The 13,388-nt window shown below is 45.0% G+C and overlaps 1 protein-coding gene across 1 annotated transcript in view; it reads left to right on the top strand.

Moving 5' to 3' along the window:
* Window positions 1–13,388, top strand: part of AGPS (alkylglycerone phosphate synthase) — an 815,346-nt gene that overhangs the window by 145,377 nt on the left and 656,581 nt on the right. The window contains exon 2 of the mRNA XM_085645221.1: window positions 13,025–13,114. Coding sequence (XP_085501347.1) covers window positions 13,025–13,114 — 90 coding nt within the window. The remainder of the gene's footprint in view (window positions 1–13,024; window positions 13,115–13,388) is intronic.

Below are 13,388 nucleotides of genomic sequence, written 5' to 3'. Positions count from 1 at the left end.
CCCCTTCCCCCTCCCTGAAAGTGAATCTTTTCTCTACACCGCATCATGTCCTACCTCCTGGGCCTATTGTGCCTCTACATTATGGCCATGCATGTTTCGATCATTTAATGCAACACTGTACATAATTGAAATCCGCTTAGCAGAGAGGAAATTTGTTTTTATCATGGTCAGCTCGCCTATGGTCCTATGCAGCCTTTGCTATAGCTAACATCCAGGGAGTGAACGGGGCTGTAGCAGCAAACTCCTTTAATCTAAGAAATATGTTATAGGTGTACATGCCACCTAGAGTGCTCATTTGTCTGGTACCATGTGGCTTTATCGCAGATGGTTTGTTAGAAACTTAGATTCGTGTGTTGTGCAGTAATTGCATTGCACATCTTGTCAGACTTGCAGATCTCAGTCAGCCTAGCCCAGACCCATAACCGGTACATTCTACTGTGTGGATCTCTGAGGTAGGTGAGCAAGCCTTTTTTCATTATAATTGGGTTCAGTGGTATCGCATCAACCAGTTCCCTCGAAACTCAAAACGTGGGGCGTGTCTGTGATTGTGAAATAAATGTGGGGCAAACTGTGCTTGAGCTACCAAATAGAACATCTCAAAAGTAGGAGCAGCAAGTCCCCCATTTTTCTATGGAAACTGCAGTGTGCTCCAGCCTTTTCCAAGCCCAAGCGAGTTTAACCATAAGGGAATTTAGCTGTTCAAAGATTTTTCAGTTTAGCAGGTTGGGAATGTTTTGGAGAGTATACAGCAGTCTGGGCAATATCACCATTTTCATGAGAGCTACCTTGCCTGCCAATGAGATTGTCTGTCTGCTCCATTTCTATATCTGGGTGAATATTATTCCATTGCAAAGTTTTCCCTTCTGGTGAGATCTGCTCCTCAGCGATATTGTATGACCATATACTGAACAGACTGGTCCTGACACACTACAAGGAAATTCGGACCTGGGCGGCGAGTGTCTCTTGTAAGAGGGAGCAAGATCAGTTTCGACCAGTAAATAGGCAGTCCTGACCATCTGCCATATTGGACAATTTTTCTAATTATAGTGTTTAGATTAACATCTGGAGCCGTAACTAGTAGAAGAATGTCATCAGCGTATATCGATACCAGCACTCTGCGGTCCTCTGCAGTGGTACACATTTCTAACTATATGTGGCAGGGGATCTATTGCTATTGCAAATAGGTTGGTAGCATAGGGCACTCATGTATAGTATATAGTACCCAGTGCAATTGTAATGGGGGTAGATAATTGATTATTTATATTTTTCTAGCTATCAGGAGTGTAGTAGCTAGATCCTTTGCACCATGACTTTACCAATGCCCATTCTTTCAATTACAGCTAGTAAACAAGGCCATTCAATGGATCCAAAGGCTTTAGTGACCACCTCCTGCACCTCTGGGTCTCTTTGATGTGTAACTACGAATAGTGTTCGTAGATTTCGGCTGTTGACATGCCCGGAATGAACCCAGACTGATGTGGATGAAACAAACTATGGAGTAGTTGTAGGATCATATTGGTAGTAAGTTTCACCAAAATGTTATTGTCCACATTTATCAAGGACCTTGGTCAGTATGAGTTGCATAGATGAGGTTGCCTTACAGAGTTTGAGAATAGTAATTACAATAGCTTCAAGTAGCATTGGTGGCAATATCCCACATCCCGCACTATACGTTCCTAATGGGAGTGGAGCAAGCTCTTCTGAAACCTTGTAACACTCCACCAGGAGTCCATTGTTTCCTGGGCCTTACCGTTGCTCATGCTGTTTATTACATTTTTGATCTTCTGCAACATAGTAGGGGTGTTCAAGTCCACTCTCAGTCGCCATCACCCATGCCACTGTAGCTCTCTAAATATTTATGGATTGCCAGCACAACTGTGCCTCTCCCTTTGGTATACAAGTTGGTATTTTATTGTGTGAATTCTGTTAGGATACCTTTTGTGTAGGCCATTGACCCACCCCGCCTCTTGCAGTGTCTGTCCTAATAAATTCTAATGCAGCCCACTGTAGTCGAATTTAACTGGCAAACATGTGCCCTGGCCACTCACCCTCCTTATGCTATCAAGCGGATGCGTGTTCACCCAGAAATGTAATTTCCCTGTTAGCCTCCTAAACTTCTGCCTGTTTGAAATGACTAATAATATCTTTGATTCATTAAATGTGCTGTGTATGAGTTCCAGTGTCTTAATCTCAGTCTCCAAAGCATTCTATCTAGTCCTAATTGACTTCAAGGTAGCATGCCCATTAGAGATGCTCCCACAATACTATTGCTTGAACGCCTCCCAAAGCACAGCGTATGTATCAACTGATCCCCTGGTTTATTTAAAAATATGTTTTAATAACCTGGCCTAGGAGCAGGTGGGGTGCAAGCGCCATCGTTTATGTCCAGTCCGAGTATTAGGAACTTTAATGGTCAGCACCACAGGAGAGTGTCTGAGTATGTCCTGGGAGATGTTTTATCTCATCCATCCCGCCCGAAACGTCACTCGTTCTCAGCCATATGTCAATTCTGGAGTATGAACTATGTGCAGAGGAGGAAAATGTGAACTCCCGGGCTAGCGTGTATCTGATTGACCAAAGATTTAACATGTTGTACTGTTGCATTAGACTCACCTGCATCTCTCTGGATTGGACCAACCATGCTAGTGCTCTGTAGGTCTACGTATCAGGTCAAACTGTGATAACCAACCCCCCGATATTTTTTTGTGAGTTCAATGCTTTACAATATGCCAGAGCCTTGGAAAATAATTCTGGATCATCATATGTATTTCTGATGTTACATGCGTTGCATGTAGAATACCCTGAACAATGAGGAAGCAGCCCTCTGTGTCTAAAATCGTATTTATATGTATGAATTAGACATTTCTTTTAATAAGAATGGCAACTTCCTTCGCAAAAATGGAATAGGCAGAAAAAAAATGTTTCCCCAGGTATTTACTGTTCCACAGGAGAGAACTCACAGGAGTTGGGTCTCTTGCAGAAAAGCCTTGTCGATGTTATGTCTGTTAATGTAAGCAAGTATATGACTGGTCTTATGCGGGCGCTTTAGTCCCTGAACATTCCATGTCATCATAGACACCAGTGTGAAGTTAGTGAGAGCATGTGCTGTCCCAGCCTTCTCTACAGCAAGTATGCTGTCCTATATGTGAGTGTAAGTCAAGGTGCAAGTCTGTACATATAGTAGTCAAACTTTCAAATAGTTGGAAGATACTTCCTATTGACTTAATCCCCCCCCCCCCCCCCCCAAAACACTGATCCCAAACTTTTCAGTGAAAACCCAACATATCCCTTAGCTTTGGTGTACAAACTATCAGCCCATGTCATGCTTCTGCCATTTAATCCTTTATCCAAACACACTGCCTGGGGTAGCCAGAGCTGTGATGGGGCAGAGGGGCTGCACATAAACTTAGTATTTTGCGTATTCAAGACATTTCCTATTTGAAATGGTTGTGCTATGCAGATTTGTATAGCGCACTATACACCCATGAGGGTACCCAGGGGCTTCGCAAGTGGGTCGGGCGGCGGGTCCCTGGAGATTACTCAAAGTCGAATCTTCAGCTTCCTTTGGAACTCACTAAGTGATGAGCAGGCTCTGATGTGCTGCGCGAGGGTGTTCCATGCTTTGTATGAGAAGATGCAACCTCCTGCGCCGCTTTTGTGAATGTGGGTATGTGTGCCAGTGGGAGTTCAGCTGAAGGGTGGTGTCTGGAGGGTTGGAGGAAGGGTATGTAGCTGTTCAGGTAGGTAGGGCGGCTATGCAGCTGTTCAGGTAGATGGGGCTTATGTTGTATAGTGCTTTGTATATGTGTGTTAGGAGTTTGAATTGAGTGTGTTTGTGTATGACGAGCCAGTAGGGTTTCCTGAGGTGTGTGTTAATATGGGTGCGGCACAGTAGGTCTATCTGTTGCATTCTGAATAGTTTGGAGTCTGTTCAGGAGCTATTTGGTGATTCCATTGTATAGTGTTACCGTAGTCAAATCTACTTGCTATGAGGGTCTTTGACTGTTTTTCTGGTGTTTTCTGGTTGGCACTTCAAGATTTTTCACAGCATCTTCAGGATATGGAAGCACGTTGTGGCAACGGAGTTGACTTGGATTGTCCTGTTGAGCTTGTTGTCCAAGATGATTCCTTAGGCGATGGCGTGGGTGTGGGCCCTATGTCTGTCTGACACCAGGTGGAGTACCTCAGCGAGGTCTTCTTTCCCAAAATCACTACTTTGGTTTTGTCTGAGTTGAGCTTGGAGCAGTCTGACTTAATCCTGTTGCGCTCATGCAGATGGAGAAGTTGATTCTTGTCCTGGGCATCTTGTCTGTGAGGGACCGTATTAGTTGTGTGTCGTTTGCATAGGTGAGCATGTTGATGCTGTGCATTCTGATGATGTTTGTGAGTGGCTTCAAATGGAAACCTAGCATTGCTATAGTTAGTGCATTGTTTAGCCCACTGGAACGCCAGTGGTTCCATATCTTGCATTAAGCTTTTGCCTATCAGGATAACAAAGACACAAGTCCCGCAGTGCACCCCCTTGTCATGCACACTCTACTTTTAGCACTCCGTGTCTTATAAGTAACCTACTCCTAGCCATGAGCCATTAGGAGGATAGGGAATTGATTCCACATCGCTGACCTGTTCGTTTTGTGTGGGGTCAAAGTTCCATTTCCCTAACGCTGTGCTGCCGAGTGTTTTTCAGGATTCCTGGGGCTGCTTGAAGGTCTGCAAATATGAGTTTTCCCTTGGACCATGAACTTGAGTCTCCAGGGTAGATCATTGTGTGCTGGACATCTGTACTTTGCAGCTCTTTCCTGACGAGTTACTTGAATGTTTGCGTGAGGTCTTGCTAGAATGTGATAGTGGCTCCAGCATATCGAATGTCTCTCCTTTCTCTTGCCATTTTGAATATCTTTTCCCAGTCTCCGTAGTTAAGTAGTTTGGCAATGATGGGGCTCGGTGGGGCTCCAGGGACTGATCTAGGGGACAGCGTGCAGTGCATTCATTCAACCACAAAGAGCTGCGAGAGGTTTGTTTGATCAAACCGCTTAGGAGCATTCTATCAAGGTACTCCTCTGTGCAGCCCATCTCATCTCAGGAATGCCAAAAATGCGGTTGTTGCTTCTGTGGGAGCGAATTTCCAAATCTTAATTATTCATTTCTAATTCTGTGGTCATTTCCTTTTGGAGTTTCGTTTGTGCAGCTGTATTATCGTCAGTGTCAGAAATCTGGTGCGCTGCCAAATCCATGTGTGTATTTTCTTTATCCAGCCGGTCTTTCGTGCCCCGAAGTCGCTTTGTCAGGTTGTCAATCTTGAAATCTACTGCGGCCAGACTGCCTTTCATTTCCTTCAGTAAGCTTTCAATATCTTGTTCAGCCAATGTTTCGTCGCTCTGCTCGCTACTCATGTCATTTTCATGCTTGCTTGGGAGCTCCAGGTTATGGGCAGATGACTTCGATAAAAAAAAAAGAGCCTGGGCTGTTCAGCATTTTTTTTGTCTGGATCTATCTTCAATCTGTTGTGCCAGGCAACCACAACCCTATATTCTTTTGGAGACTTCATTGCTTCACAATTTGGTGCAGGACGGCAGGGCACACCTTTAGTTAACCTGGCTTTGTACGCAGTGCTGGACTGGCAAGTCTACGGGGCTATTGATGCGTCAGTGCTGTTAAGGTTCAAGCCACTCACCCTCTTTATTTGTCCTCCAAATGCTCTTTCAGAGGCCGTAGTTTTCCTCCAGTGTTCACATGTGTTACCTCATACAATCCACGCGGAGATATGCATAACACTGCCTTATTCCTCTCCTTTACAGGCAAGACGGGTATCCCTCTGATGTCAGGCCTCAACCTCATCCAGCATAGGCCGTGGGTCTTCTGGTCCCTTTCCAGTTGGCAGCGCAGGCCCAGGCTGACTCACTGCAGATCTTGCATGCCGACCGACAGTCCTGGCACATCTATCTCTCTGCAATGGCCCGGCAGCTTTTCTAATTCAGAAGGGGTCCGCCCTGCATGGAGTACATGCATGTCGCACTGCTTTGTTTGGAGCCTCCGGATCTCATTGAATCCACAGATGTTGGCAGCACTCATTTGGCCCAATTGCAGACATTAGCCAGTCTGGAACTACTTCAAGGCACCATCTAGCTCGGCATGAGATCTAGAATAGTAGCATTTCTTTATAGTGTGCCGATGGTCATTTCAGAGGGATGCATTTGTTGGATTTTAGCTCAGGCCGCGGGAGATTTAGGATGTTGCACTGTGGCACCTCCTTAAAATCACATATTTAATCATGTTGTGGATATTGTGTAAAGTCATTAACCTTTTAATTGCCTCATCAGTTGTTCATTCATGTGCAGCTGCTGATGTTCCCCTCTTTCTATTCATTAGAACGATTTTATTGCTATTTCACTTGTTTAGTGTATGTATGTGTTTGTCATCTGTATAACGGTTAATCCCTTTTCCTTGTTAGGTCTCGCCTGACCCAGCGCATGCGCTGGTCTGGCGAGACATTTTGAGAGGGCTCCAAAAAGTGCTACCAGGCCAGCCTGGAGCTACAGTGCATGTGCGCGGGCGAGTGCGCCGCGCTTTTCCGCCATTACTTTCACGGGCGCGTTTGATGCCAATGCTTGTATTTCCTGTTTCTCGCGCCTGCCTCGTCTGTTCTATTTCCCAAATTCGACTCACTCCGATATTTTAATTTTCACGCTGTTTGTGAAAGTCCTGCAGATCGACAACCTGTTTTTTTCATGACATTACAGTACTGGAAACATTCGTAACAAGCATTAGCATAGCCAATAGGTCTCGCTTTTGGGACCTTATAAGTGTTTAGCCATGCAACATGGTATGTACTAGTGTTTTGCAACCACATTTGCGGCTGCAAAACACTCGCAGTTTACCACCTACTTCAAGTAGGTAGTAAACCACTCGCAAAGGGGAAGGGGAACCCTAGGGACCCCTTCCCCTTTGCGAGTATGTTGGAAAATATTTTTTAAGAGCAGGCAGTAGTCCCAGAGACCACTGCCTGCACTTAAGACAAGCATTGGCATAGCCAATAGGTCTCGCTTTTGGGACCTTAAAAGTGTTTAGCCATGCAACAGTTGCATAACTAAATACTTATAAGGTCCCAAAAGCGAGACCTATTGGCTATGCCAATGCTTGTTTTTACTTTGCATGCCATTTCTAATATTCCAGCATGAACCAGCTACCAATCTGCATGGCCCCCCTTGTATTACTACCCTTGCAATTCCCGTGAACCCCAACCTGTGCCTGTCTGTCCTTGCTCTTGAAGTCTGTCATTTTCTACATTGTTTCAGCTGTGCTTTGCCCAGTATGAGGCCCTTTTAAAAAAAAAAAAAAAATACTTTTCTCTTTTTTATGGTCTGGCTTGATAGCACAGCTGCCACCAGGCAATTATGTGAAAATCACCAGGAGAGGGACTTTGGCTCCATCCACATGCTGGGAAAAGAATTGCAAGTTTTGATTGGGAAGACATTGTATGATTCCATAAAAAGAGTGCTTGACCTTCACATAGCTGTGATCGTTTTGTTTAGTTATCCAGCCTCCTGAGCTTGAAAATTGGCAACCACATGGCATTGTTATGCTATTTAAGTGTCTTGAATAACTAGATAATGTATGGTGTTTTTCTCTGGCAGCATCATGGATAGGAAGAGGGCAGTCACTAACCTACATGGATTTTAGGTCTGGCATAACTGTGCAACTTTCACCTTACCTTTCAACTTTCACCAGTGTTTTTCTACAGTTCTTTGCTTCCACATAAGTACATATCAATCCCCATGCTATCTACTACCTGTAATATTTCAACTTACCATAAAACATTCCTTTAAGGCCAGACCTTTTGGCATTGCCAGTGCTTGTAGTGTTCGGTTATTTGATTCCAGTTTTACCCAGAAAAAGCAAGTGATTTAAGTGGCTGCACAGTGTTACTTGTGCTATGGATATTTCTTTGTTGAACAAACTGTATCATGGACTGTGCCACAAGGCACTTCATTTCGAGGGCAGCGGGGGTTACCAGTTACCACTACTATCATCTACCTACTGACTCCATTGCCGCCTAGTCTACATACACTCCCTGTTTTCAATATTTCCTTTTACAGTACAACACCTCCAGAGGCTCACCAGAGGGATACCTCTCTGAGCATTCAAATAGAAGAGCTCCCAAGGTGCACCACCCCCTTCGATAAGAACCAGCAAGGAACGAACGCGTAAACAATCAGTGGTACTGTTACTTTGCCACAAAAGGCATTTGGTTGAGTTAATTATGTGCAAGGATTCTCTACCGAGAAAAAGATTATTAAGCATTACGTGGCAAGCACCTGATGGGAAAGCATTTTGTCACAAAAAAACAATGGGGATACCCTGTGTCCCTCAGAACCTGGGTATGAAACAACAAAGCTACAGTGGTTCTGTCAGGTATGTGACTGATTTCTTCACAAAATTATTATTTTCAAAAGTAGACCATAGGAACACATGTGGAAACCACTTCATGTATACCGAGTTCAATCAGAATATTTATTTTAAACAAAATTTATCAGGCTGTCAACAAACACAGTGACAAATAATGCAGTGAAATAAGTGCTCAGTGACTGTTGTGAAGTGAAAGCCATATATACAGGTTTTGAAATAAAATATGTACAGGTATTCACAGTAGAGATTCCAAATTGTTTGCAAAGGAGGTCAATACATGTATAATCGATGTCCCTGGTAGTGCACCCAATTGCATTATATTCAAAGTCCAGAGACTCAATGATATTGATCCAACAAGTTAACGCCGAAGTTTCGACCCTGACGACAGGTTATTTCATAGGTGTCATGGCGGGTCTTCCTCAAGGCTATAGAGTAGGTGTGGACAGCCTGGAAGTAAGGAAATAGTGTAAGGGCATGTGTTCCAATTACAATTGTAGGGTGTGAAACGAATGTATCACCATAGAAGAGCTCCCAAGGTGCACCACCCCCCTTCGATAAGAACCAGCAAGGAACGAACGTGTAAACAATCAGTGGTACTGTTACTTTCCCACACAAGGCATTTGGTTTAGTTAATTATGTGTAAGGATTCTGTACCGAGAAAAAGATTATCAAGCATTACGTGGCAAGCACCTGATGGGCGTGCATTTTGTGGCACAGTTACTCATGAATAGGTATTCTCTTGCACAGTGGTCAGCGTGCATGTACATTTGGCAAAGTACCACTGATGGTCATAGGCATTTTTACATATTAAAGGTGTTATTTGTATAATAAACATTTGTATATAATGACATTACAAAAGAGTGGTGTCACTACACTTCCCTCTGGGTACAGTAAAGGTGATGATGTTCTGACATTTTCCTATTCTGTTTCTCTGGAATTTCAGTGGTTGAAATCCATTATATCTGCTGGTTTAAGATTATGTGGACAGCCCATTTCTGTGCATTTGCACTGTTTAGATAAAAAATGTTCTTTCACAAACATTGGTCTCAAATCACAAAACCTCTTTCCCAGTATGTGCTAATACTGGTCATGTGAAAGTGCAGTTTGCACACGTGGATTTCACAAAGAGAATCTGTGCGTGCTCAAAATGAGTAAACTTCGCAAACGTGGATTGTTGGAAATTACCCGTCACAGCTTCATTCACTTGTTGTACATAGTCACCCTGCTTCACTTTTATTTTGAGGTTGTAAATCAGCCTGCATGCCTGCCGTTCTGACCAACCATCAGTCACATAACTTGATATTATGAATCCATCATAAAGCTTGAGAACATGAATCAAACGTTACTGTAGCATGTCATAAATCCACACAGCCTGGTTGACACAGATCGTATACTAAGACCTAATTTAATCACCAGGTCATAAATCAAGTTATAACTCAATCCAGGTCAATAATCGGGTCATAAATCAATCAAGGACCACACATCAAGTCATAAATCAAACATACAGACACATTTATGGCATATCCTGTTTATTGCTGCCAACTTGAGCCCATTGAGCAGGAGCATCACCGTCTATATCGGGGAGGGGTATTCCACCATCACCTTTTCGGCCCAACTCACTACCATATTTATTCGGTGTGGTCCGCCGACCAGCGAGCTGCAAGTGCAATGTTCTGTGACCCCTTCCTCTCTGGCCGCCTTTCCCTGCCGTGAGGCACCCCAAGGTAAGTACCAGGTCCGCCACCCCCACCGGTGGCCTTTCAAACTCTTTAAGCTCCATTAAACCGGCTCCTTTACTGCCGTGTTGCTGCATTTATTTATTTTCTGAGTTTTATATAGCGCTGGCTAGACCCGGAGGTATCAGAGCGCTTTACAAGAGTATCAACAGAGGTACAATAAATTACACAAAGTTACACATTAAAAACAGGGGATAAGGACATGAGAATACTCGAGGATGGCAAACGAAGACGCTAGGTGAGGCAACGAAAAGCAGAGGGATAGCAGTAATGGCAGCAGAGAATAGGAGACCAGAACAATCTAAGGGACAGGGGAAGGAAGGGGGGGGACAGAAAGAAAGGGAAAGGAAGGTAGATAAGGACAGGAAAGTGAGAGTGAAACAAAGCAAGAGAGGGAAACCGAGATAGTAACGAGTTCAACAGTGAATAGTAGGTCAGAGGCACAGGGGAGACGATAGAAAAGTCGCCCGGCTGGGACAGAGGAAGAGGTCAGAGATCGCCAAGATGGCAGATGTGGTATAGGGGAGTAGAATAAGCAAGTCACAAAATGGCGGGGAGCACAAGGGTCCAAGTCCGAAAGTCAAAGTGAAAAGAAAAAAAAATCCCCAAAACACCAAGAGCAAATTTAGCAGAGGGCTACTAGAGGAGGAAACGGGCCAGAGAGTCAGGAGGGAGGAAGGCAGTCGGCTCCAAAGTCACGGCCACACCGTCCATGAGCAGAGGCAGTGGGGCAACGGTGTCCAATCCAGTGACTATGGGTCAGGGAAGAAAGACCACGGGCGCCAAGGCAGCTGTCTGCAGAACCGGAGGCAGCAAAGTCCAAAAACAAAGTCCAAGGAAAGTCGGAGGGGGCGTCTCTCCGGCACGGTCACAGAAAGATGTGCTCAGCTCAGATATCCACGGAGAGCGGTGCAGACTTCAAACCTTCGCTATGTCTCCAAATCAGCCCGATGTCTAACGAGGAGGCGAAGCAGCAGCAAAGTTAGAAAAACCGGAGGGGGCGCCTCTCCGATACGGTTGAGGAACAAAGGGCTCAGAACAGCCACGGAGTGCGGCGCCAGTACTTCTCACCTCCGCCATGCCCCCAAATCGGTCCAGATGTCCTGCGAAGAGGCAAAGCAGGTGGGCTGGCTGGCTGTAGGGAAGGGCAGCAGCAATCGGACCCAGAGACAGGAGGGGGAGCCCCTGCCCGGCTCTTCAGCAGCCGTCCTGGGAGATCAAAGAGGCATTGGCTACGAAGCAAAGGGGTCTGTCGAACGTTGTAAACCAGGAAATGAAGAGGAAAAGGCGGGGGAAGACTAGCAGTGGAGTTAGGAGGGGAGCTATGCCCGATGTCGGCTGCGGCAAGATACCTGGGCCAGACTCCCCTGTAGCTGAACAGAGCGGCTCCACCTGACATCGGCCATGCTGGCTCTGGAACTCCGTGGGAGAAAGCCTCAGGCGTCAATTCTGCCGAGTATCTCAGGCTCACAAGTGCAGGAATGGAGCATCGAAGAGCATCAAGGACCGCAGTTGAGGACGGAAACTCAGGTGAGTAGGTTTATCCCCGGAGGAGGTGGGAATTCAGGGATTTTAGCCAAAAAGGATATGTCTGGCCGGGAGCCCCCGTCCGGAGCTCCTCACCGGGCGGCCATCTTGCTTGAGGTCAGCAATCTTTGCTTTGCTGATTGAATGTGAGTGGGTTTTGCTGCTCCAGCGGCACCGTCCCAACATGTATAGTGTTTGGCCACAAGCGCTTGACCCCTTCAATAGGGTCATGATGCCCTCTGGGCATAATTCAAATTGAGCGCGGCCTACCCATTGGCTAGCGGGTTTTGCATCACTCCTGTGCTTTTGGTTCCCTTTTCCCCTCACCCTTCCCCCTAGCACTCATGGGGGCGGAGCGGGGCTATAATTTCCTGCCTTTTGTCTCTGTCCCCTCCTCGGGACTTCCGTTCCTGGGCCTTGGCGCCGTTTACTGCGCCGGCCCCTTTAGCCTCCTGGTGTGGGCCACTGCTAATGCATGTGTACAAATTTGGTTTGTACACACGTAATATTTTCCAGTGCAAATTTTGTGCTGAGGTTTATGCTTCTGGGCTTTGTGGTGCAGTGAAGATTTACATTCTCTCCATCCCTTTTAAAAAAAAAAAAACATATGACCGTAAGTGCTTCTTAATACAAGATTGCTAAAGTAGTGGTCTTAGATGTCTAGCTCAGTCATTTAGGACAGAGTAGATGAGTAGGTCAGATGGACTCAAGATTGTGACCCACGGTGACCCAAGAAAGCCCATGTTTTATCACTGACTTTGGTTTTTTTTGGGAGGTTCTGATCATTTCATACGCTGCGTAGCTTATATTTAAGTGGTGCACACTCACGATGTTTTCCATGGTGATTTGCTCCAAGAGCTTTAACAAACTATATTCATGGTTACATTTATACTCACAAGAAATAGAACAAGCTTTCACAAAGACAACAGGCCTGGCTTTTTGGCATCGAAAGTATTTCTCAGTTTGTGTGTCTACTCGTGTGGATGATGGAATGGACTGAATGTATTTTAATCACTCACCACTTAATCTATTAATTCATATCAATGCCTGAACAATAACACAAAATCGCACATCAGATCATTTTAGTTGAAAGCCAGACCCGTTAGTTTTGCCAGTGCGGTTTTATTTTTATTGTGGCGCATTATGCAAGTGGCAAGGATTACGACTAACAAGTTTGTCGTATGAACCTTGTTGCTTTTGTTTTTAGAGTGAACTCTTTCAAGCCAGTTCTGGTTGTATTTCAGCGCTAATGAAGCATATATTGTGAACTGTACCTGGGTGTGAATGCGATATGTATATTTGTATGAATTGATACTGCTGCCCCGAGTCACCATTTTACATTTTCCCTATTACAGGCAAGAACTTCTGAAGTGGAATGGCTGGGGTTACAACGATTCCAAATTCACGTTCAATAAAAAGGGACAAGCTGAGTTCACTGGGAAAAGGTAAATTACTTGCGCATGCTTTTTTGCAATGTTGTGTAGTGGTTTGGGCAGTTCGTTTCACTGTATTTTATTGTCACAAATCGCAAACAGTGCTGCGCTGGCTGCACATGGTCAGTGACTGGCTGCAGCCCCCCTCCCTATGACCTCACCCACCCCCAGACACAGGAACATAGAACGCAAGACCCCCCGGCCGTATTTATTAAGTTATAAAACAATAAAATGTATGATTGCACGATAAACAGTTATACAAAAATCAGCAGGACATTAGATACAT

This window comes from Triturus cristatus, chromosome 3_1, assembly GCF_964204655.1.
Source record: "Triturus cristatus chromosome 3_1, aTriCri1.1, whole genome shotgun sequence".
Lineage (NCBI taxonomy): Eukaryota > Metazoa > Chordata > Amphibia > Caudata > Salamandridae > Triturus > Triturus cristatus.
This window is presented reverse-complemented; position numbering and strand designations above follow the sequence as displayed.